Below are 26884 nucleotides of genomic sequence, written 5' to 3' on the forward strand. Positions count from 1 at the left end.
CTCAGAGGAGTATCAACTCCTTAAGCCTAGGAGAATCAGCTCTCCTGGCTCAGCGCAGTCCCATGAGCAATTCAGGAGAGGCAACTGTGCAAACTTCATTCAGGTTCTTCCCGTCCTGGCCTCAGAGGTTTAGTGAGAAGAAGAAGAAGAGAGAAGAGGAGAGATTGGATTTATACCCCACCCTTCACTACCCAAAGGTATCTCAGAGCGGCTTACAAACTCCTTTCCCTCCCCCTCCCCACAACAGACACCCTGTGAGGTAGGTGGGGCTGAGAGAGCTCTTGACAGAAACTGCTCTTTTTCAAGAACAGCTCTTATCAGAACTAAGGCTTGCAAAGGAGTCTCAGAGCGGCTTACAAACTCCTTTCCCTCCCCCTCCCCACAACAGACACCCTGTGAGGTAGGTGGGGCTGAGAGAGCTCTTGACAGAAACTGCTCTTTTTCAAGAACAGCTCTTGTCAGAACTAGGGCTTGCCCAAGGTCATCCAGCCAGGTGCAAGTGGAGGAGTGGGGAATCAGACCTGGTTCTCCCAGATTAGAGTCCGCGCACTTAACCACTACACCAAGCTGGCCCTCGGAGTTCAGTGGGATTTGCAATCTACTCGTAACTTGTTTAGGATTGCAGTCTTAATAGAGGTGGGAGATGCATAAACCACATTCAGTACCACAGCATCAGTGGTACAGCAGGGGCAGAAGAGGGACCATGGAGGGAGGGCCAGCCTAAGTGGAGTAGAGGATGGGTGCCAGCCTAGTAAATAGTTCCTTACAAGCTTGATGTAGGATCTGGGAAACAGGAATCCACCCAGAGTGTCATGTAGCTATTAATCTGCTTTTAGTCACTGAGATAGATAGATCGCTTTGCACTGGCCGTCGGGCCGGTCACCTCAGCTTCTTCAGACTTCTCATCAGGACTCTGCTGTATTCCATGGCGTGGTACCGTTGTGGTGGTCCAACACTGCCAGTCTTCAGCGCACATCGTCGTGATCCTGATTAAATCCCCATTCTCAGCCGAGCAGACTCTGTTCATCCTTGGATAAGGCTTCCCCATTTGTAAAACATCAGAAGTGGTGATCCATCTCATGGAGCACTTTCAATGATATTTTGAAGCATGGATATCGCTTTGCATGTTTATGTGTGTATATTGAACAGAAATCAGCACAGCGAAATCCAGAAAATAGAGTATAAGCAATTAATGGCCCATTGTCGTAATTTCTCCCTACTGGTTTTTGTTCAGCAATCTGTATACCCTTCAGCTTGTGTAAAAATTTTAACAGTGGATGGAAATCCCATCAGGTCTGCAGTGGCTGATGTATTTTAGCTTTCCAAGAACCACTGAAGTGGAGATGAATTCTTTAATCCTTGTTTTGAGGCTGCTAAAATCGTTCCCTCTTTTGGTTTGATTCTGTGGTTGATTTGTTTTGTTCCTTTTTTTTTTTTCTTTGCATTCAGCCCTGCCCTGAGCTTCACATACCCTCCCACACCAGTATCCCTCCAGCAGATGCATCAGCAAATCATCAGCCGCCAGCAAAGCCTGGGCTCCGCCTTTGGGCACAGTCCTCCGCTCATCCATCCTGCCCCGACCTTTCCTACCCAGAGGCCTATTCCTGGCATCCCGAGTGTCCTGAATCCTGTCCAGGTCAGTTCAGGTCCATCGGAGTCTGCACAGGTAAGGGATCATAAGGCTTTACGCCATGCCATCTATATATTTTTAAGCCAACTGCTTTGTCAGTGCTAACAATTAATCACCTCAGCTGCCGAGCAGATTGGCTAACAAGTTCCTTAAGGGCTGCCATATAGGCAATGTTCGATTATAAATTACCTGGCGTGTATCATGCTATCAGATCGACAAGGTTGTTTTTCTGCCCCTTATAAATTAGTTGCCACGCCGAATTGTGTTTTGGATCTGACAGTTTTGAAAACGTTCAGACACAGAGTATAGGAAGCAGCAGTGTGCTAAGGAAGAGGAGTGCCGTGGCAAAACTCCCGCTGATTTCATTGGTTTTGGATTGCACCCAGGGGGGCTGGAATCCCAAGGGGACCCATGAGCCCATGCAGCACCCGCGACGTCAGGGAGGTTCCATCCTCTGTTGCCTCAACAGTTCCTATTCTGGAAAGCCCCCCAACTTACAGAAGTCATTTTTTGAGGGTGTGCAAAAAGTTTCAGCAGGGAGGCTGTGTGTGTGAAAAGTCATGATGTGTGTTCAGAATATTATATGCAGCCCTGTGGATTCCAGCCATGCGGAGGCATAACTTGGAAGTATACCATTGAGGACTGCAGGGGTTCACCGCTTTGAACAAATCTAATTAAGCGATCCTGTTTTGATAGTGTGTGTTCACCGCATCCTAGCAGTGTGAAAAATCATGCCTCACCCAAAATCGGGGGACTCTAATAATGTTAAATATACTGACAATTTGGTGCATGTGCATAGCTTGGCACTGTTGAGGTACATATGAACAGAAAAGAGAAATAACCATGCCACATATATTGGGTTGGATCCAGACTAAAATTTCCAGTGGCGGCATGGCAGTCTTGCCTCCCCCCTCCCCCTGCAGCCCATCAATCCCTGTGAAATGCTGCTTCTGGAACAAAAGGGACCATCCTTAGGAGTGATGAGTGAGTGAGAGGGGTCTGCAGGAGGAAGAAGAGGGATGGTGGAATTTGCCAGTTTAGTCTGGATCCAACACAATGAAGTAAACACTAGACCTGTACATGACACATTAGTGCGTGTGGAAGGGGAGCAGAAAGGAAGGTCATTAAGTCCTGTCCCCTCCAACACACATTCACTGCACATGTAGAGTCTGCAAACATCTGTGTTAGTGTCATATTTTGGGGGTTCAGTCTAACTGCCTTTCCCCCTGTATGTATATCTTGCGCAGCAGAACAAACCTACAAGTGAGTCTGCGGTGAGCAGCACGGGTGACCCGATGCACAATAAGCGTTCCAAGATGAAACCAGAGGATGACCTACCCAGCCCAGGGGCAGGAAGCATGCAGGTAAAACGTTAGAGGGCTTCTGGTACCCTTTTTTCTCTTAGCTTTTCGTCAGTCACACGTGACTGGCACATTTTGGTTTTCCAGACCTCCTGTGGCTTTAACCATGGTGCACCTACTCCCTAATTCTATCCATAGAACTGAACATAAATACCTCGGTATAAATAATCATGTTTAGAACAGTTTGGGGTGGATAGCCATGTTGATCACCGGTTCTGTTCAAGTCCAGTAGCATCTTCAAGACCAACAAGATTCCCAAACTTCCTTTGTCAGGTACTTAGAGCAGAACGCAAACAGTTTTTGTTTGCTTTGCTGTGCCAAATCCTGAATCACTCCAATAAGTCTTCTTCCTTACTGTTTTCATTTGGGAACAGGCAAGGCTCAACTTTTTATAGATGAAGGAAGGTGGTAAAGCTGCAGAGTCGTGGTAACATTGAAGTCACGACTGGAGAAAATATTGTCGCTCGTGGGCACTTAGAAGGCATGGCATAGGGAATGGAATCTATATCTCACTGTGCCGGTCACCCAGTGCCCACATTTAGCCTTTGGTTGTCCTTTATATATTCTGTGGAATAACACAGAACGAGATCTGGAAGCACGCCATCTAATGTGTAATATTGTTTGCACTTTATTGTTAACTGTAACTTATGTTTTAAAGTAATTGTTTATGAGATTTTATAGAGTTTTTAAGTTTTATGTATGTCTACCAGGTACATTGTACCATTTTGTTAGCCGCCCTGAGCCTGCTCGCGGGATGGGCGGGGTATAAATAAATAAATTAAATAAATAATAAATTTATAGTTCCCTTGTCACAGACTCACACATGCCAGAGAGGATTGTCCTTGTATTTTTAGTCTGTTTAGGTCGCACTGTCAGATTCAACACTGACTAGGCTTAGATTAGGCGACCGCATTTCCATATTTTGTTTCTGTATGTGCTCATTTTGCCAGTTGGGATCTACACCTGTGGATGAGCAAGAATTCAAAGAGAGGAAGTCCGAACTGGACATCAAAGCCTGCAGCCCTAAGAGCACTTCCCTGGGAGCATTCCTACTTAGGGTTGCTTTCAAAACTTACAGAGGAACAAACGGAAGCAACTGTGTAATAGCTTCCATTTTTTCCTTATGAAGTTAGGTGTGGGTTTTGCATTTTACCTGAAAGTGTTGCTAGAACTTCTGCAGGGCTTTCTCTGCTTGCCTTTCTGTTAGTTTTGAAGCTAGGTGAATTTTTCTCTTTTCTTTCCCCCTGTTCTTTTCTCCTGCCTTACTCGCTCCCCCGCCAGGAACCGCCTGAAGGAATGACCTTAGTGAAAGAGGAAGGGGATAAAGATGAAAGCAAGCAAGAGCCTGAAGTTGTCTACGAGACAAACTGCCATTGGGAAGGCTGTTCTCGAGAGTTTGACACGCAGGAGCAGCTAGTGCATGTAAGTTAATGGCATTCAGGAGCCCGGATAGAAAACTATGTGGCCTTTCTTCCTTTGGGGGTCAGGTTCTGTGACCCTTTGCTGAGTCAAGTTTCTTAGCAAACAGCATTGCCAACTGGCAAGGGGTTTTTATGAGTTTCTGCGAGTGAAGCAAAAACTCCCAGCCGTAGTGTTTGACCTGTTCAGTCAGCTAAAGCTTAGTGTAAAATTCAATAAAGTCTTCAATAGAGAGTGTAATGGCTCTGATCCTGTAAGCCACGAAATACTATTCTGAATCAGAGGCTTTGATAGTTATTGAGTAATAGTAAGCTGAACATGAGTTATTATTAACCTCTTGCCAAGTTTGACTCCCCCACCCCCTTCCGAGTGGGACTGTAACAATAGAGTAGGGCAGGGGACAATTTTTTCTCCATACACAACCCTAAAGGATTTGTGGTGCATTTTATGTATCAATTTACTCTTGTGTGTTGTAAGCTGAAGTGGATTATTTGGTGGAATAAGAATGCATTGTGTTACTGTAATTCTCTTGAAAGAAGACTAAACTGTATGGCCTTTACTGTCTGTACAGAAAATATATCCTAAAGCGAAATAGTTACTAATGGATCTCACACTCCCCTGCTTCCCTCTTAACACCACCCGTAATGTGTAAGTTACAAGGAATATCCAAAATGTGGTACAAGTTGACATTCACGTGTGAATACTGATAATTCCCGGTGAATTTTATGTGTGTTAAAAATAGTTGCATTGCTCACTTTTTGGAAATCCATGTGAATGCTGACATCCAGTCAACATCCCCTTCCAGGTTTCCAGGTGCAAATTAGCCTTTTATTATCCTATTAACTTACTTCAAATATTTATATACCTGCTTTTCTCCCAGACATCCCAGGACCCAAGGTGGGTAACAACAATTTAAAGACAGTATAAATAATGTAATGAAAGAAAATTAGGGAGCAGGTTTGTTCACTTGAGACTGGGATTGCTGACCTGAAGAAGCTGAGGGAGAACGAAAGCGGTTTGGGGAAGAGACCTTCAGGGGTATTATCCCTCCCCCCCCCAAAAAACCCTGAATGGAGTGGCTCTGTTTTACAGCCTTGCTGGACCTTCTGGGAGACTGCTCCAGAGGCATTGGGCAGCCACTGAAAATGCCTGAGCCCAGACCAAGGCAGAACATGCCTTAGACAATTGGGGGGGGGGATGATAATGGAGCTTGGTGGGAAGAGAAGAGTTACTGCATCAGAACATGCCAGGAGAGGCGGTCCTTCAAGTAGTTGGGTCCCAGGTCACGAAGAGATTTAAATATGAACACAATACCTTGAACTGGACCCAGAAATTAATTGGTAGCTAGTGAATGGACCTCAGGATAGGAGCCACATGGTACCATTGTCTACCACGGGATATGCATTTGATATCTCATGGGAGAGAAATCCACTGGGGGAGGGGGTGGGATTATAGCAGGCAAATGATTTCTTCTCTCATTGCATCTTTGTTTTCTATTAATTAACAAAACAGATTTTCATTATTATTTTTTTTGGAAGGGAGGAGGCTTTCAGGCCACTGTTACCCGCATTCCTGTGGGACCTGTAATTTGGGCTTCAGTGACTTCACAGCTGAGCCTTAATAATACACTATAGTTCACTGCTAGTATCTTGAAATCTTTTTTAAAAAACTGAAGAGTTGTGTGTAAGTATTGTAAAGAAATAAAGAATTCATTTAGAGGGTGACTTGCTTAAGTCCATGGTGGGGAGGATTAAACTGGGCCCTCTGGATCCAAATCCATAGGAAATAGAGCAGACTTAACTTCCTCTGGAATTCAGAAATACTTCAGCGTATTAAGGATTTGGCTAAATGATAGCTAAACTACCTGACTGAAGAGCAGCAGCTTTCGACCTGTGCTTTGTGTGAAACTCCTAAGGTGTTCTTGGATAAGAAGAATGATCATGGTGGGGGAAGTTACCTGTGTGGGGCATGTTCTCAGTAGTACATTGGTGGTGGGGGGGGACCTATTGGGATTAATCACTGTTCTGTGCAAACGTGAGTGTACAAGCCATCCAGGATGCTCCCAAATGGTCTCCAGGGTACAGAGTTTCCATGGCAGATGACCCGGTATATAAAGTGTTACATGCCAATAAAGATGATTGGATTGGATTGGAAGTCTTCCCCCAAGCCCCCAAAGTTCAAATCATTGTGTTATAAGACGCTGCTGTAAGTGGAACTCTTACACGACTGTCGTGCCAGTGCATCTCATAAACCAGGACGTTTTGCTGCTGCTGTTTAAGCTATTATGTGGGCATTTCAGGTGTGTACCACAGTTTAGATGTTTAAGATCAGACTATTAGCATTGATCATCCTAAATGGAACCTGGCAGTGCTTTTTATTCATCAGTTTTCCACGACTCGTGCCTTTTCCTGTTAAAAAATGTAGGATGGCGCATGCTGAATTGGTAATCCAGAATATCCTTTCCTGTGAATGTATAAATATAATTATAATTCAGACCCATCCAGTGTGGGGGGGGGGAGAACCACCTGCCCAGGTAGTTTTTGATACTGTAGCAATTTCTTGCGGTTTGGTACTTATTTCTAAGTTCTGTCTGCCTGGGCTCAAATGTTCATCATGCATGCTCTAAGAGGCAACGTGTTAAACTATTCAGACAGCCTGCCTTATTTATAGCACCTACCCGTCCTTTTCTCTCTGTGCTCTTCCCCCCCCCTCCCCCAATCCTCCCTCTCCCTTACAGTTAATAGAAAGATTCATGATTCTTCATGGTTGTCTATCTAGTGTCTGACAGCGGCTGACTCCCCTTGCTAAAGCAAGTCACTATCTATAATTGATATCCTTCTAAGGAATGGGGTGCTGACTGCAATTGAAGGGCTTTGCTGAAAGCTCTTAAATCCTGACAAGCTCTGCCCTTGTTCTGGTTCAGTCGCTGAGCTACACTCCTGGAATTCCAGGGTTATTTGAACTTTGTGCAAAAGGGATGCATGTGTTTCACATTAGCAAATCACAAAGTTGAAGACCAGAACTCTGACCTGGGCGGCTGGGTTTCCTGCCAGTCTCATTTACAATGCAGGGAACTCCTTAAAAAGGGGTGGGGGGAGATTACCTACTTATATTACCATTTGAAAATCTTTTCTTCTCTTTCTTTCAGAAAAAAAGAAAGATCTTATTTATTTTGAGACTTGTGTTTGCTGCTGAGCTCTTTATCATTCTGCTCTTTAATTAATTTCTCTGCCCAACAGATATTATAATTGGGCTGAACAGTGCACAACTTTGTTTTAAATACATGGTAAATTTATTCCTACACCCAGAAGCTAATAAGATACTGTGTATATCCCCCTTCCCATCACCCTTTAAATCTGCTTTTGGTTGAACCTCATCTTTTCCCTCTGCTGCTAAAGTACAAGGAAGAAAAAAAATTACAGCTAGGGGGGGGGGAGTGGGTTAGACATCAAGATAAATGTTTGTTTAGGAAAATCTCCCCAGAAGGAGAGGACTGAAGTTATTGTTAAGTACGAATACAATGGCAGTCAAAAAAACTGAAAGAAAAAATTGCCTTATTTTTTCACTGTTGCTCTAAAGCTTTAGCATTAACAGTTTCTTATTTGAAAGTACAAATAGTTTTATTCAAAGAGCCTCTACGTTTATTGTTGTTGCTGGTATTCTCGTATTGATTTTTGTAACAACAACAACAAAATCCCTTCTTTGATGAAAGCTTGATTGCATGGGAACAGAGAACGATAATTATATGCCGAAACCACAGACCTTTAAGACTTTGTATTTGTGAGCTGTCTTTAGCAATGACACAGAATGGCCCTGACCCAGCTGTAATTGTGCTCCGTGCACGAAACTACAGATCCGGGATTGGGATGTGTATTTCCGTCTACAGCAGATGTATCCATCTGTTCCATGGGGACTGGGTGAGCATTTTAACAACCACAAACCTGGCTGGATTAGGAAGATTGTGTGTCTGTGGATGACTACGAGGGCCATCCTATGAAGTTGCACCCTTGCAGTCAGTGGGCTTAGGATATGCTTAGGATCGCATTTGAAATCATCAAGATTGTCAACAGTTGGCTATATTGGGGCCTTCTGATTTCCCAGGATTTTGTATCTTCGTTTTAAATGCAAACGCAACTATTTTCAAATGGTTAGTCACTGTTCTTTTCCATTTAAAAAATTTGATTCCCAAAACCTTATTTCTACAAAGCTGATATCAGTCCCAGATTAGCCCAACGTGTCCCCAGTCTGGGCCAGGCTTTATGCAGTTTAAATACACACATATCTTTTCTGTCTACTACCCAGTGCCATCTTAGGCCCAGTCTGGATTTAGGGCAGAATGAAGTGGTTGAATTCTGGGGTGATAGAATAGGCTGTACTATCATATAGAATGGGCTATGCAGATGATATGGGCTATACAGGTGATAGAATGGGCTATACAGATCACAGTGAACCTCTCTTAGGATGAGAAAAACCAAAAAGAAAGACTTGTTCAAGGCTACCCAAGAAGTAGCTGAAACTGATTGTCGAAGGACACTAATTCTGGCCCCGAGGGTAAAAGAAAGCAAAAAACAAACCAAAGACGTCAAGGGATTTTGTGAGTCCTTAACAAGCGTTAGGGCTTGATGGTCAGAAACTATAGTAATGCAAGCAGCCCATGGAAAATAGGGAATCTCAAGCCCGGCCAAATAGCGTGGCAAGTTATAGTGGGGAAGCATGAAACTACTTAAAATACAGTAATAAGATGGTTGTGGGATAATATCCCAGCTTCTGGCCTGATCAAGACACCCATGAAAAATAGACTGGAGAAAGGGACAGGAGAGAGGTCACTCCTCTGACTTTGAGAACCAAGAAATTTTTTTGAAGGGTTTCCTGACCTGGCTATTTAACCAATCTAACCCTTCAAAAAATTTAAATACCTGTTGAGTATTTAAGGTTTTCAGCTTTCCTTTTACATTTCAGCTTCCTCTCTACATTGCTTCATATTACAAGGAACTTCTGCTACGTAGTGCGTGGCAGAGAATTCTGGGTCATATTCTAGGGCGCCGCCCAAAACGTCCTCATTACTCCTGAGCAGCTGTATATTACAGGGGTAGTGATGGGCCAGCTGTTTCTCCTGGGGAGCTTGCCCTCCATTACTGAACTCCTCATTGGGAATTCCCAATAAGAGTTGAAGGAACCCCGGAACTCACTAGAACACAGTTTGTAAATGTTGTACTGAGGAATATCTTTAATACATATGATGATGACCAAGAGCACAGTTAGGCTTTACAGAGAACAAGATGCATTCATGGGGGACTGGGCAGATATTGGCCAAGATGATCAAAGGGATCATAGAATCCCTAGACCAGAAACTGTTTAGGAGATTAAGCTGTTCCTGCACTCTAGAGGATTGCATTCCATTAACTGCATCTCATCATGTCCTGTATATAAAATATATGCTGGAGGATGCCCATCTGGCAATACACTTCTATTTCTGCATTCAGTGTAATGTGCTAACTTGATACGCTCTTCTGGTAATGTCAACCAGACAAGGGGAATTGCATCAGTAGTGAGCACTGTGCAGCTGACGCTCCAGCATCCACCCCATCCTATCTGCTGCCAACACTCCTAGGCACCCAGGAGTGGTACTTCTGGGTGAACAGAACTTCTTTGCAGCTTCTGAGAGAGGGTAGATTTTAAGTTCATCTTGACTGATTCATAAGTTCAGCAAAAATTAGCCCTTCTTTCGGGTTCAGTGACAAAAAACAAACATTCCAGGCTTGCCAAGCTGACATCTATAGGACTCCTATGGTTCGCGGAGAGCAAAAGGGCAAATCTTTGCCCCTGCATGCTCCCTTTTTTCCCTGTCTCCCTTTTGTTCTTCCTTTCCACACACTGAGTAATAATGTGGAATGTTTTTGTTAAAATATATACAAGAAAATTACATCCCAGACCTCTAACCCTCATCAGAAGTAACTGCATAAGTGTTCTTGGTCTCAGGGGTAAGTGATTCCAGATGCACCTCGTGGTTGCTCTGCAGCTGTTTTGCATGTGCAGCCTGCGACGCCAGTAATCTTCCGTCACTTTCCTGTCCCCTTTCAGGCTGCATCTTTTCCTATCCAGGCAAAGTTAAGAACATATTTGCAGTGAATATGCCTTTCGTGGGCCTGAGACACACTTAGCATAACCAGTGCTGAATTCTGTTGTTTGCTGAAGTGGTGTAAAAATGAGTGAAGTCTGCATAAGTGCTGTCTTTGGCAATGACTGAAAATCATTCCCTCGCCCAGAGGCATTGTGCCTTTCACTTAAGGTATTCCACGTGTCCCATTTTAAAGGAAACAACTGTCACTTCTGCACCAGTATCTGAACAGCTGTGTTATATGCATTAAGAGGTGGGGTGATTTTGCTCCTGTGCCTTTCATGGCCTTTCTAAAAAATAATTAGATCCTCTGTGCGAGCCCTGCTCTCTGTGCCTCTGCAAGACAGGACTTTATTAGTGGTGGCACCTTGACTGGAGAATGTTCTTCCCCTTGAGGCTTGCCTGGAACCTACCTTACTTTCTTTTATGTGCCAGGCCAAATGTTTGTTTTTTACCTGGTTTTTAAAGTGTTTGCAGTCTCCGCCTAGCTTGAATTATTTTAGGCTACTATCTCCCCCCCTTTTTTTATGCTCTAGCTGAGTTTTTAATGGTGGTTAAAAAGTTTAAAATGATTTTATCATGTTTTATTCTGTAAGCTGATTTGGTCAGGTTCTCTGGAGAGGTGGCATATAAGTTACCCAGATAAATAAATATTAATGCATGAAAAATGGATCTCACAAATTGTACTGTTTGTGGAACATTTCTTCAGTAAGGTATGTAACAATCAGGAATGAATCTGCAAAGAAGCGTTGTTCCCTAGCTTGCGGCTGTCTAAACAAAATATATGTCATCGGCAGGTTCCTGGGTATTCTCTCAAAAAGTAGCAACAGGTCAGAATGGGCCCCATGGCAACCAAATGCTTCCCTCCAAAGTGGCTGTACTGCTATTTTCAAGGAAGTTTAAGGCCCAACATAATGGAGATATTGAGCTTCTAACAGAAACTTACCTACAAGTGGCTGATCTCACACTTAAATCAGGTTACAAAATCCTAGCATGACTCCACTGTAGTGCTGCCATGGATTGTGACTTTCTCATCGGCTGATTTCCCACAAGCACTGCTCCGCACTCACTCCTCCCTTTTGCCCCGATGGCACGTGTCAATTTCACACAAGCTGCTGCGCAGCCGCATTTCACCCCGGAGCTTCGCGCGATTTCCCCCACGTCTACTCAATCCTCAAAAAACAGGACTGAGTAGACGCGGGGGAAATCACACGAAGCTGCGGGGCGAAATGCGGCTGCGCAGCAGCTTGTGTGAAATTGACGTGTGCTATTGGGGCAAAAGGGACGAGTGAGCACGGAGCAGCGCTTGTGGGAAATCAGTCATCATCTTCCTCCTGCTGCACCCCAGTATGTCCTCACATTGTGTGTGTGTGTGGGGGGGAGACTTGGGGCCTCAGCGGGAGGCGAGGGAGGTGGTAAAATTATGCTCCACAGATGGAAATCTGTGGAAATGCTCCAGTGGATCCCACCCCAATTCATTTAGTATGTGACATTGGATATCTGTGATAGACATGTAATTTAAGCTCAAAATGCAGCTATGTTAGGGCACAGTTTGGCTTCCGTAGGTGCTTTCGAGGCAGGGAGTTTTGATGGCCCATGCTGTTTTCTGGAATGAAGGTGCCGTTCCACTTCTGCCCACGCTCAGGCCTCTGTTGAAACTGGTAGGGAAAACAGGACAGGTATTACAGCTGCATTATTAGAACAAAGTTTGAGTTCAGTGGCACCTTTAAGACCCACAAAGTTTTATTCAAGGTATAAGCTTTCTGTGCAAGCAGACTTCTTCAGATACAGTGTTGCTTCAGACCAGCATGGCTACCCACCTGAATCTAGCTGCATTATTAGTTTGTTACATGATGGGGGTCTCCACTTCCCCAACATCACATGCACTTTGGACTGTAGAATTCCAGAACTGGACTAGGTGAATTCCATGCCAGTGTGCTCATAATGCAGTAATAGAAACTGGAAACCAAATTTAAACTGATGTGGCTGTTTCTAACCATGCATGCATCTAATTGTTTTAGTACCCCAGCATAACTTTTAAACTGGACCTTATTCCATTCCTCCATATGGAATAAGGAATAGAGATAGATCAAGATGGGTAGCCGTGTTCGTCTGTCTGTAGCAGCAGAAAAGAGCTAGAGTCCAGTAGCACCCCAAAGACTTAACAACATTTGTGGCAGGGGATGAGTTTTTCGTGAGTCACTGCTTTGGATGGATAATTTTATCTGCTTAGGATATTTATTTGGAACCAGCTAGGATAGTCTCACATTCGGTGTAATAGTGAGTAAAACAATTAGTTTATTTACTCTCGCAAGTAGATAATATATTAAGATTTCAGATAAAATGCAAACCTCCTGGTCAGGTATTTGCTGGTATGCATGTAAGGTTTGCTCTTGAAATAGCTTTAGTTCTTAATTAATATCCAGCCTTTGCACCTCATTGTAGATTAGTAAGCAGGAAGAATCCCAGCTAATTCAACTTCATAAAATTTTGCTTCTTAATACAAAGTGAGTGAGAGAAAGCAAGAATGCCCCTTCATAATTAAAAAGAATAGCCATGTATTTTTAAAAAGGGTGAAAGAATAGCCATTTCATCAGGAAGATAAGACTCCATGGGAAACAGTATTGAATTTTCACTGGGAATAAGAAGAATTCCACTGTGATCCATCACAAGCAGAAGATGCCTGAAAGTAAAAACAGAATAATAAGCAGAACCCACTCCTAAATATCCAACTGGGCACCATTTGTAATGTGCTGTTACTTTTCCCAGTTTTCTGATTGCTGTGTGCTGATTTTTGCACTAATAAAAATGATCCGGAGTCCTGTGGTGGGGAAAATGCAATGAAGCACAGCATACAGAGAGATGTGTCTCAAAACTATCAGAACATAACAGAAAGATAATAATTAAAAACCCCACTTTTATGTGCTGCCCACTTTTGGCTGGTGGTTTCTTTAGCCCAAAGTTTAACATGACAGCTGATCCAACCATAAACACAGTTGGCCATTACAGGTTTTTATAAAAAGGTATAATTGTCAGATGGGCTATTTTTTTAAAAAAAAATAATAAATATATCAGCTGTAATGTATTCTTATAAATGTTTGCCAAATTATGTTCCCTTTCAGAGCATTTGGGCAGGTAACTCAAAAGACTGCATTCTCCTACAGATCCTGCCTTGATGGTTACAGGCTTAACGTGTGCTTACTTTGGACTACCTCATGCACTTTGCAGTCTGCTTGGCAAGGGAAGGTGGAGAGATAGTCTCAGCAACTGATCCTCTGTTCCATCATTATTTCCCCTAGGTACACGACCATGCCTAAATGTTTTTAAAAACTCTTCAGGGATATCTTTATAGGGCATAGCTTTTGGCTGCAAAGCTTAAGCCTCTGGTGGTAGGGCAGAGATAGAAAGAAAGCTTGTTTATATTTTAGTTAGTTTTAGTGAAAAGTGTTATTGTCCATGTGGAGATGTTGGGATGGAGTAAGCAAAATGGCTGGCTAAATGAATAAGTACTCCTTTTATTACAGGTTGAGGTACTCTAGATTAATGTTAATTCCTTTGGGTTGTATATCCAAGGATTCCCTTCTGCATTTCCCCCCTACATCGGAAGGAGAGTTGCACATAGCAGAAAGGAGCCCTTGGATCCAGTCCTACATCTTTAAATTTGCATGGGGGGGTAGTCTGTGTACTGTGCTGAAGAAGAAGATTGTTAACTGTTGCTGTTACACAACTTAGAGTGGTATTCAGACATGTAAATGAAGTCATTTGGTGCTTGGCCATGAATGCAGGTATGAGTTTCGCTTGTGCAAATAAAGACTTAGGGCACACTCTGGCAGCATATTCTCCCATGCAAATATCATTGAAATGAATGAGAGTTGAGCAAAAGCTTATACTCATTTCATTGGGGTTGGCACTTGGTTGGCTTCAAGGGGACAGTATTTATTTCCACTATAACACTCTTGTGCAGCTTCAGTTCATATTAATAGGGCTTGCGCAGGAGAATTTTCCATTGGATTTTGCCTTTACTAGCTACAATATTAAAAATTATGTGTGATGAGACTAATTCTCTATGGTAATTCTGGAATTTGGAACCACCAGTTGGCAGTAGGTTCAGGGGCAGTCTGGGAAGTTAAAGTGGCCCCAGAGCAAGTCAAGCTGAGTGGAGCCTGCGGCACTACAATCCACGGGGGCTATTCAGCTCAGACCCAGCCAGGTGCCTCAGCTCACTAATGGCCTCCTCCCAGTCCCCTGCCAACCAGAGGTATTGCAGGAGGCACCAGCTGAAGAACTGGCACCAATCATTGTGCCCACGCGGCCCCTGTGGCACTGGCAGAATTGTTGGGGCTCTGCTCTACTTTTCCTCGTCTGCCAATGGCCCACCAGGAAATTTCTCTGCATGTTACAAAGAGAGAAAGTGCTTCATCTCACAGCGCAAAATCCACATGTGGAATTCACTGCCACAAGGTACAGTGCTGGTTATGCACACAGATTCCAATAGATATGAGAAATTAATGGAGAATAGATCTCCAAATAAACAAAATATCCATGTTCGGGCACAGTATACTGCTAACTGATAGATGCAGGGGACAGACAACAATTGCCTTCCTGTCCCGCTTGATGAGCATTTGGCTGACTATTGCTGGAAGCAGGAACCAGGGCTCAGTGGGCCTTTTATTCAATCCAGCAGAGTTCTTATGCTTTTAATATTCTGCACTGAGCATGTATGCAAGTTTATTCTGAACAAGCAAAGGCAGCTAGTGTAGTGCATTTGGCTCGGAAGTTAGTTTACATCATACTTCGGGGTTTTGTTTTGTTTTTGCTGTGCCCTTTGTTTGTACAGCCTTTTAATAGAAGGACGCATCTGATCCTTTTATCATGGTATAATAAATCCAGCAGTTTTCCCTTTTGGAAACTCGCAGGGATTCTGTGACTTTTCTTCAAGGTGTCGGGTGTCTAATCTGGAAAATGAATGGGTGGTGTCTTTGTCAGGAGTGGGTAGCTGCGGTGGCTTGTAGTGTAGGTATGAGGTCTGCGTATACCATTCTTATGGTATCGCCGGGGCTGAGATGCTGCAGTTCTTAGAGTGAGATAAAGTAGTCAAGCTGAAAATGAAACAAAGCTTTAACTGTATTCCTCCTTGTGTTTAGCAGAGATAAACTTCAGTGGAGTCTCAGTGCTGCCCCGTTTGGCTTCTGGCAGCAGCTTTAATTGGTAAAATGCAGATTTTTTTTTTGATCAAGAGAGGATTATTCTTGTTATCAGTCTGGAGCATCTTATTTCAAGATGAAAAGGCTTTGCTGAATTACAGATGCCAACATTTTTACAAAGGGCTTTGGCAATTGACATCTCAAAGAGAAAGTATGATTTATTAGCCTATAATGGCACCGAGCACTGGGCTAGGTCCCACTGATTTGTGAAATTGCTTAATATGAATTGCCTTTTTGTGTAATTCAAGCCCCACGTTCCTCAAAATATACTTTATGTGCGAAGTAGGAAGCATTAGGTACCTGAAAAGCGGTGGAGCGATGGAGTGGGGGCCGGGGGGGAAGAGAGAAGAGAAGAAACTGCTTCTAAATCCATCTTGGTGGTGGCTTTTACAGTAGTTTGGCTGATAAGCTGGCAGGGTAAAGATTAATAACGAGCCTCGTTGCTATCAGTACCTGCTTGTCGATCCTCTGTAACAGGCCTGTCTGTTCAGCATGGAAATTATTGATTAAATAAAAATTGCTATTAGATTGTGATGTGATCCATAATCGCAAACAATGGCGGACGTTCTACTTTCAGATCCTGAGCCATGCATCAAGTTTTCCCTTCGCAGTAATTTATATTGTGCTGACACCCACACTCATTAGCTTTTACCCTCTCCTACATGTGTCAAGAAAGCGCTAAAAGACAGAACAGTAGCGGGAAATGAAGTGGCAGGTAAGAAAACGCTAAATTTTCAGATGGAAGGAGAAGATTAAACAGCCGAGCTACGTCCATCTGTTCACTAGCTGCCTATCCGTAAGATCCCATGCTTACCCTCTTCATTCCAGACTTGCTTCTATGTCATCCATGGTTAAGGACACGTATAGTTACTTTGTCCAAATGTTATTTTCATGGTTTCCTTTTACCGCAGATCACCCCTGTATTTCCAAATTCACATGACTCTTAATATGCCAAGCATTCAGGGTCCCATGGGTAGATTTTGAATCAAATCTTGTTTTATACTGTTCAGGGCCTTGAAATACTTAAGCTTGGTCTATGCAAGCAGTAGAATGAAGTGGTAGAATGCTGGAGGTACCGTTTTGAACTGAGAGTGCAGTTGTTTGTTTAAAAACCATCCATATATTTTATAGGTACATTCATGCACGCACCCACGCTTTATTTTAAGTGTGCGGACTCTAATCTGGGAGAACCGGGTTTGATTCCCCACTCCTCCACTTGCATCTGCTGATATGACCTTGGGTCAGTCACAAGTTCTGGCACAGCTGTTCCTGAAAGAGCAGTTTGTGTCAGAGCTCTCTCAGCCCCACCCACCTCACAGGATGTCTGTTGTGGGGAGGGGAAGGGAAAGGAGTTGTAAGCCACTCTGAGACGCCAAGTGAAGGGCGGGGTATAAATCCAATCTCTTCTTCATCTTCTCTTTAAAGTAAAAACTAAAATCAGTACAAGGGAAAAAGGTTTTCATTTAGTCTGCTCCATGTCGAATCAGTGGTCTGTTTGTAGGGAGGGATTGTATTATTATTCTCTTTTTTCCAATGTGGAGCTCTGTGGTTACCACATCAGACTTTTATAATTCTGCTGCCTAAGAATTCTACCCGTTCGTTACCACCCCACTGTCAAATGCCATTTCTAGTGGAGGCTCTGATTACCCCAATTATGGTTGTTAACCTGTACAGAGTTTGGGAAAGAAGCAGGCCGTTCAGACATACACACCTTGAGCTTTACATGCCTTGCTTCTCTGTATATGTGCCAAGTTTAGAGGGCAAGCATGGCACGGGGGACACATGAATGACTCTGCTCTTTCATCCCACACGAACCTGATCAAATTCTCAGCTATCGGGATTGGAGGGGGGGGGGTCAAATAATTGCATAGCGGTCAATTGCAGCACCTCCAAATAAAATATATAAGGTTAATAAAGCGAAGCTGTCACAATAATCTCATATATAACTGCAAGCCTCTGTTCTCTTGGAAACATTGTTCTGAATGATTTTGTGCTGTTGTTTGGTAACCGACACAGTATTCTTTCATTATTCACATAGGACTAATTTTTCTTGACCCAACTAGGTCGGAGCTATGTATACAACTAGACATACAGTGTGTTGTTGGTTTTTAATTTTATTATAACCCACCTTGCTGAAGAGGCTTCCCAAAACATTTAAGTACGTTTAAATATAAGCTGTTAGAACAGGATAAAAACGTATTTATCTATTTATTTGATTTATACCCCGCCCTGCACCACTAATTAACCATATTTCTGCAAGGCAGTAGTATAGTTCACCAGAAACGACATGGTTTTACAGGCCAAGAGAGAACGAACCTGAAGCCACTGTGGCGTAGTGCCTAGAAGGTTGGACTAGGATCTGTGAGAGCAGGGCTTTTTTTTGTAGAAAAAGCCCAGCAGGAACTCATTAGCATAATAGGCCACACCCAACAGCAGAAACTCATTAGTCTATTAGGCCACACCCCCTGGCAGCTCAGCTGACGACATATTAGGCCACACCCCCATGCCTTCCCTTGGCTTGCCCAGGCAAGCCAGCCCTTGGACAGGCCAGGGAACGAACCTGAAGCCACTGTGGCGTAGTGCCTAGAAGGTTGGACTAGGATCTGTGAGAGCAGGGCTTTTTTTTGTAGAAAAAGCCCAGCAGGAACTCATTAGCATAATAGGCCACACCCAACAGCAGAAACTCATTAGTCTATTAGGCCACACCCCCTGACAGCTCAGCTGACGGCATATTAGGCCACACCCCCATGCCTTCCCTTGGCTTGCCCAGGCAAGCCAGCCCTTGGACAGGCCAGGGAACGAACCTGAAGCCACTGTGGCGTAGTGCCTAGAAGGTTGGACTAGGATCTGTGAGAGCAGGGCTTTTTTTTGTAGAAAAAGCCCAGCAGGAACTCATTAGCATAATAGGCCACACCCAACAGCAGAAACACATTAGTCTATTAGGCCACACCCCCTGGCAGCTCAGCTGACGACATATTAGGCCACACCCCCATGCCTTCCTTTGGCTTGCCCAGGCAAGCCAGCCCTTGGACAGGCCAGGGGAGGCATTTAAATGTCTCCCCAATCCTTCCAGGCCCCGCCGGCCCACCTGCCTCAAAGTCGCCGGGGGGGGGGGTCGCTCTCCAGGCCTTCCCTCTGTACCCACGCATGCAGAGGTTTTGGCTGTAGTGGGCGTGGCCAACTCTGAAGCCAGCCGGAACTCCGTTCCTGTGCGTTCCTGCCCAAAAATAGCCCTGTGTGAGAGCACTTTCAAACACACACACACCCCTCTGCCATGGAAGCTTTCGGGGTGCTCTTCAGCCACTCCCACACTGTCAGCCTGACCTGCCTCACAGGCGGAGGGGAGAACAGTGTCAGCCACTTTGGGGCTCCACTGGGGAGAAAGGCGGGTATAACTAAAGCAGACTGTGCAGCAGTGGCATGACCATAGAAAGGGCCCCGTTCTTCACCATGGCTCATAGAACCAGACATGGAGACAGAAGAGATCATTGGGCAGATCTGAGAGGGCACACTGGTTCATCACTGGGGAACTAACCCTTCGGATACAGGCGAATCTGTTTCCTAACCTGGTGTAACTTGGGAAAACAGCACTCTTCACTACAGCATGAACTATATACCATCGGATCTGAAAGACTTTTCAGGCAAAGATAATGTCTCTCCGGCTTAAATAAGCAGGTCAGCCTCCTGTAGAACATCAGCTGTACCCACCAGCATCGTTTCCAACTTACCTGAATTCCACCTCACCTTGTTCCCACACCCAAGGCTGTGCATCTGGAGCCCCCCTTTTTTAATGAGTTAAAAACCCAGCTATCATCTGTTTATTGGGGGGGGGGACACACAAAGGGTTGGGCTCTCTCTGTTTACATCCTCTTTCTGCTGAACAGTTCTTTGGCTGGTCTGCTTTTTAAAAAGAACTCAGGTCACCTGGCCCCACGACTATCCACCTGTGTACATTCGGATGGCTGTACCACGAAACTGCCAGAAAGTCCTGGTTTCACTTTTGGAGTAGATTCTTTGAAGAAGAAAAAAACCCCTTTTAATGTGCACCTAATTGCAGGAGTCCAAGCGTAGTGTGGTGTGGGTCATCCCCCAGCCCCGTGATGAGCCACTGGAGCCCTAAGGACACATCACTGCTCCAGATGAACATGTGACACTGCCTTACGTGAATTACAGCGAAGTTTTGGTTTGCTTAGTGTAATCTGCTGTGTCTAGCCAAAGCTCTTTTAAGGCCTCACGCAGAGTCCTTTACCAGCCCTGCTGTATCCTACTTAGCAGGAGATGCTACAAGATTCCACCTAGAGCCCTAGGAGTGTAGCGTGTCCTTTCCTGATTGTGCTTTCCAGCATATGGTCCCAGAGGAAATAATGGATACCCTTTATAGCACAAAGTCAACAGGCCTTGCTTTCTGGGGGAGAAATGGATCTGGCTATGCTAGTGTGCATGCATGTTCTGTAAATGCCATGAACAGTTAACACTTTAGTTTGTCTCCAGCTTTGTTACTTGCCAGTTTGTGCTCTCATGAACAGCACAAAGGTTTCACAAAGAAAATGCACATTTTGCTAAGCCATGTGGATGTTGATTTGGATAAATGTGGGCGTTTGGAACTCTTCAAAACCTTATTAGAAACAGTGCTCCATGGACCTGCTTTGTTCCATCAAGCTACAGCATTTCTTAGATTTATACATTGGCTCATGGGATTAAGTAGTTTGTCTCTTCTAATATAAGATGATATAAAGCTGCTGGAATATATACTTACACTTTAACTCAAAGAGCCTGTTGGTACAAACCTTCCTTGTGGTCTGTTTCCAAAACCCAGTGCTGAACCATAATGTAAAAATGTTTAGTTTTTATTTTTATGGTTAAAGCTTTGCAATCTGAGGTGACATTGTTATGGCTTTTGTGTATACATCTCCACACACACACACACACACACACACACACACACACACACACACACACACTCTCCCTCAGGGTCATCCTCCATTACTGCTGCAGTTTTATTTCTATGGTACACTGCCATGTACCAAAGAAATTGGATTTACATTCTAAAAACAAGGCAGAAGAAATCTGTATTATTTTAGTGAACACGCCACAGTTACTCAAATATGAACAGTAATGCTGATGTTACCAGTACAGAAGGAATCCCATATCTGAACATCCTTTGATAGAACCAGTCCTGTTCCTATGAGTCATAATTGCAACTGAAAAATATGTGGACAGAGTTGAGATGGTGCAACTGTCTACATCAGATGGAAAAGACCATTTAGGAATGTGTCTCAGGTGAGAATGGGCTCTACCCCCCCAAGCCTCTCGTTTTGCACTGCACAGTAGCTCTCGCCAAGGATATTAGGGGCATTGATTGGACCAAACATGCTGCCACTATCTATTTTTATAAATGATCTGGATAAGGGTGTGGAGGGGCTACTCATTAAATTTGCAGATAATGCCAAATCGGGAGGAGCAGCAAACATACCAGAATATAGAGAGAGAATTCAACGAGATCTGAACACACTGGGCAAATGGGCAGATGTGAACAAGATGCAATTTAACAAGGATAAGTGCCTAGTTCTGGGTAACAAAAATGAGGAACACGCATACTGGATGGGGGGTACACTTCTGGGTAGCAGTGTGTGTGAACAAGATCTTGGGGTATGGGTAGACCATAAGTGAAATATGAGCAGCCAGTGTGATGCAGCGCCAAAAAAGGCTAACAGAGGCATAACATCCAAATTGCAAGATGTCATAGTCTCACATTGGTCAGGCCATACCTGGAGTATTGTGTGCAGTTCTGGAGGCCTCATAGAATGGAGTGGGTGCAGAGGAGAGCAATGAGGATGATTGGGGGCCTGGAGACCAAGCCCTATTAGATAAGGCTGAGGGATTTGGGAATGTTTAGTCTGGAGAAGAGGAGGTGGGGGGGGACATGCTTGTTCTCTTTAAGAAACTAAAGGACTGTCACTTAGAGGAAGGCAGGGAGCTGTTCCTATTGGCAACAGAGAATAGGACTTGCAAGAATGGGTTTAAATTAAGGACGGGTAGGCACCAGCTAGATATTAGGGAAAACGTTTTTACAGTAAGAGTTGTGCAACAGTGGAATCAGGGAAGTGGTGAGCTCCCCCTCACTGGCAGTCTTTTTTAATTTATTTTTAAAAACAATTTATTAGGATATAATAAAAAACAAAAAGTCCAAACATATATCAAATCTTATACAGTTATATATCCTTCCCTCCTCCCTTTCCCCCCCCTTCTTGGCTTCCCACAGTGCTCCAACCTCCAGCCCAACTCTTAAATGTTCTTCATACCTCCCTTTTCCCTTATTTATATCCACAGGTAACTTATCCCTCAATTGTTATTCTTATACATTATCTATTTTCTGCTATCTTTCAGTTTTCAATAATTCTCAAAGCAAAGTAAATTGTCCTTTACATCCCAATATTTCTCCAAATAGTCTTTAAAGTCTTTCCAGTCTGCAAAAAATTCTTCTGCCTACATATTATTACGTTTCCTTGTCATTTTGTCCATTTCGACCATAAAAAGTACTTTTTTAATCCATTCCCCAATTTCCGGGATCTTATCTTGTTTCCAACATTGGGCATATGTCATTCTAGCAGTTGTGATCATATACCACATCAATGTCCTTTTTGCCATATTTACTTCTTCCATTTTAAGTCCCAAAAATAGTATTTCCGGTTCTTTCTTAAATTTACATTTCACATTTTTTTCCATTTCTGCATGTACCTCAGCCCAAAACATTTTCGCCTTTTCACCTGTCCACCACATATGATAAAACGAGCCCTCTACTTTTTTACACTTCCAACACTTGTTTGACATATTGCTATTCATATTTGCAATCTTTTTTGGTGTCACCCCTCACTGGCAGTCTTTAAGCAGCGGCTGGACAAACACTGGTCAGGGATGCTCTAGGCTGATCCTGCATTGAGCCAGGGGGTTGGACTAGATGGCCTGTATGCCCCCTTCCAACTCTGTGATTCTAGCCCGGGAACTAATTCCCTGAATTGCAGCTGGTTCACACATGCTCACTTACTCCTCTAGGGACTGCATTTTCAAAGAGTGACTGCGGTTGTGTCTCTGCAGGATATCCATATTGCCTCATTTCACCTCAGTGTGATGCTTCTCATGTGTTTCACTGTCAGTAATCAAGTGGTACATAGACTTCTGTACCAGTCTTAAGACCCCAGTGTTGACGTTCCTCAAAGGAACACTTAACAGTCTTATTCCACTTGCAGTGGGTTGTATGAGAGCGATGAAATTTCTCCTCAGTGCATGCATGCTTTGAAAATGTAGAGATATGAAGCTGTGTTTAAATAAATGCACCCATTCATGGCCTTTCCTCTGTGCTCAGGAGCCAAAAGTCACTTCCAGGCTCTGGCCCCAAAGTGATGCTCCTCCAGATTTGTTCTTTGTAAGATATTATTTCCAGTACAATTTGATTTAATGGGGGTTACACCTCTGCTAGAATATCAAGTCCTTTTTTAAGCACCTCGTTTTTAAGAAAGATGTCAGCAGCCTACAGAGGTTTCACAAGTGAGCCACCGAAATTATTAAGCGCTTGGACTACATGGCATGGAAGGCCAGCTCAAGTGAGAAGAGATGTAGAAACAAACTTACCGTGGTCAAAAACGGGGTGAGACTGAGCTGTGAAATACCCCATATTGCGATCCTGTAGATCACTGCAGGCGGTGACTGCAGCCATGAAATTAAAAGACGCCGGCTCCTTGGGAGGAAAGCGATGGCAAACCTAGACAGCATAATAAAAAGTAGAGACATCACCCTGCCAACGAAAGTCTGTATGGTCAAAGCAATGGTATTCCCAGTAGTCATGTATGGCTGCGAGAGTTGGACTATACGGAAGGCCGAGCGCTGAAGAATAGCTTCTTTTGAACTATGGTGCTGGAGAAGACTCTTGAGAGTCCCTTGAACTGCAAGGAGATCAAATCAGTCAATCCTAAAAGAAATCAACACTGACTGTTCCCTGGAAGGCCAGATACTGAAGCTCAAATATTTTGGCCACCAAATGAGAAGGGAGCTTTCACTGGAGAAGACCTTGATGCTGGGAAAGATTGAAGGTCAAAGAAGAAGGGGACAGCAAAGAATGAGATGGTTAGACAGCGTTATTGATGCAACGAACATGAAATTAAGCAAACTCCAGAGCACGACAGAAGACAGGAGGGCCTGGCATGATGTGGCCCATGGGGTCGCGAAGAGTCGGACTCAACTGTGTGACTGAACAACAACAACAAAGCTCTACAAAAACCTACAACCCTCCTCAGCCATCTAACAATTCCTACTCAAATATTCACTTTGGGTGTACATTGGGAATGGTTGTTGTGCCTAAATATTAGAACAATCCAAATCAGTAGGATTTGAATACATAGTTGATTTCAATAGTGCTAAGCATATCCTTCACTGAGTCATAGAAGATGAGGTCCCGGAAGATTTGTGAACATTAGTTGTTGATGTGATGGTGGTGTGTAAGTGTGTGATTTGGATCAGGACTGCAGAGTCCCTGCACCATTTGCTCAAACTCAAATGTCTCCACCCATCCCCTGATGACACAGTGGACAATATCAGCTCTGGGGTGGGCATTCAAAATTAGAAAAATGTCATGGGACGCTGAGCTGCAGACCAGAAGTCTGTAGTTCAGCAGTTTGAGACCCGAGTGCCGCGTGATGGAGTGAGCTCCTGTCTCTGGCCCCAGTGCCTGCCAACCTAGCAGTTTGAAAGCAAGAAATTGCAAGTAGAAAAATAGGGACCACTTCAGTGGGAAGGTAACAGCGTTCCGTGCGCCTCAGCGTTTAGTCATGCCAGCCACATGACCACAGAGAAGTCTTTGGACAGTGCTGGCTCTTCGGCTTGGAAACGGAGATGAGCACTGCCCCCTAGAGTCCGATTCGACTAGCTTTTGAGCAAGGGAAACCTTTACCTTTTTACAACACCTCCTTGCATCATGTCTCTGATCCAAATCACTGGACCCCACAGCTTGTGTTCAGCAATTAAACATGCACCAGGGATCCTTTCATGACTCTTTAATGAATGGCTCTCATGTGTGGTTGAGTTTTTCCTCTGTACTGTAACACTTGATCTCAGAACATTTTGTAAGCTTTGTCACACTGTGGAAATGATTATTTGTCCTTTGGAACAGGCTTTATTGTAAAGCAAATGAATCTTGGGGAGATTGTCATGTCCAGGCAGAAACCACTGGAAGTTTCATTTCATCCATTAACCTACGTAGAACATCCGTCCCTGGGAAGTGGGCTGCTTTAGTAGGAACATCCTTCCCTGAGGAATGAGTGCTTTGATTTGAAATTATTATTCCACATGGAGGAGCTTCAGGGAGACGAGTACACACACAAAAAAAAGTTTGTTAAAGCATCCATGCCATCATTGTGGATATGATGGTGAGACTGGCCAGGGCAGCCCTCCAGGAACTGGATTAGGAGCGTGTGTCTTTTCCAACTCAGGTCAATTACTGGAGCTTTGAGTTTGGGGATGGAGCCTGAAGTACAGCCGGCAATCAGGGACAAAAGTCTAGTCTTAGAAGTTATCCATGGCCTGGTCAATCTGGTGGCCTCAACTTGCCTGTCACTCTCAGGCCAACGTGGTACATCCGTGTGGTTTTCTATGCCTATACCTGTCAGGCCAGGGTATCCACTTACCTGGATTGCTTATTGAGTTATGTTTTAGCATCAGACCAGGAAATTCCTTGTTCAGATCTTGCATTCTCTGATAATGGCTGCCTTTTTGTTGTTTGGGTGCTCTGTGAGGACACGTGTATCTCATGTCAACTCCCCAAAAGATGTGATCATATGGGAAAGAACCTTTCCAGCATTTCATTATTTCACTACCAAACTTTCAGATAAACATCCAGAGACTCAGAATCCAGTTACAGGAATCCCCTTTTCAGCTCAACTAGATAAATATATTTATTTTGCATGTATAAGTACTGTATATAATTGAACAGAGATTAGAACTAACGTCATGCGGCATTATGAACGGCTGTCTTTATTTTTAAGATTAGATGGCTTCCTTTTTGTAACTCCCCCAGTGGACTGACTGTATGTCCTAAGGGTAGGTCCTTTCTCTTGGGTCAGGAATGTAATAAGGAAGGTTTTCTTCTCTCCAGGATATTGTGTCTGCCTCAGTATGTTTAAATTGCTGCAGAAAGCTCTTCAGCAGAGAGTACAGTGTTTTCTTTGTGCCAGTAGCCAACAATTGACCCATCCTTTGGGACCCTTCCGTCTTTAGTATTTAAATATACACGGTGGACATGGTTAACCTATCGATGGGCGATGAAAACACCAAAAGGATTGATTAATAGGCATTGGAAGGGAGAAAAGACTTTCAATTTCAAGGTGGTAATAGAAACCATGTTTTAAGCAACGATTTGGGGGGGGGGGGCGGAATTAGATCTGTGAAGAAAAATAACTTGTGCTCTGCAGGAGCACCGAGGCAAAAGGAAGTCTGATCACTGCCAATAAACATTAACATGTTCCTGTTTAATGGTGAAATAGGCATACAGCGACACAAGGCTCTTTTTTAAACATATAAGAAAACATCCAGCGATTGATTGTTACAGTCAAGTGGCAATTTGGAATAATTGGTCTGTTTAACTACAGAGTTTCCATAACGTCCCATTATACGTGCATGGATCTTACTTGTCCATTAGTACCCCACAACAAGAAAATTGCCAAATTTTGAAATTTATGCTAGTTCTTTGCTTGGTGAGGGTATAGCTACTAATTGGGGTGCATTTCAACACATCTAATGATGCTCCTTTCTCTTAACCTCTCCAGATCTAGAGTTGTCATCAAAATTTCACATAAGGCAAAATTCAAAGCTAATTTGATGATTCCTTCTCAGATAAACACCGGTGAAATTTTCAGGGATGCCAAAGGAAGGTAACAAAATTTCCAAAAGGATTTTGCGTATCTCAAACAAGATCCTGTCTTGAGTCTAAGGAGATAGAAGTGGGCTTCCGGTGGGTGGATCGGCGATGGTGGTCGCTCTCCTCGAAGCTCGAGGAGGCGACTAGCACACCTTCAGCTTGGAGGGGTGCCACCTCAAGTGGCACTCCCACGGAACCCTTGCGGTGGGTTCCAAGCCAGAGGGCTTTTGAGGGTTAGCCTCTTCG

General features: G+C 43.8%; 1 protein-coding gene across 2 annotated transcripts in view; it reads left to right on the forward strand.

Annotated features, from left to right (window-relative positions):
- GLI3 (GLI family zinc finger 3) overlaps positions 1–26884 on the forward strand; it is a 287197-nt gene that overhangs the window by 224998 nt on the left and 35315 nt on the right. Inside the window, exons 7-9 of one of the 2 annotated variants that reach the window (XM_015427324.1) lie at positions 1450–1666; positions 2878–2994; positions 4273–4413. In XM_015427324.1, coding sequence (XP_015282810.1) covers positions 1450–1666; positions 2878–2994; positions 4273–4413 — 475 coding nt within the window. The remainder of the gene's footprint in view (positions 1–1449; positions 1667–2877; positions 2995–4272; positions 4414–26884) is intronic. The other variant, XM_015427325.1, reaches the window with a different exon arrangement.

The sequence above is a fragment of the Gekko japonicus genome, unplaced genomic scaffold (genome assembly GCF_001447785.1).
Source record: "Gekko japonicus isolate JY-2015 unplaced genomic scaffold, Gekko_japonicus_V1.1 scaffold1708, whole genome shotgun sequence".
Taxonomy (NCBI): Eukaryota; Metazoa; Chordata; class Lepidosauria; order Squamata; family Gekkonidae; genus Gekko; species Gekko japonicus.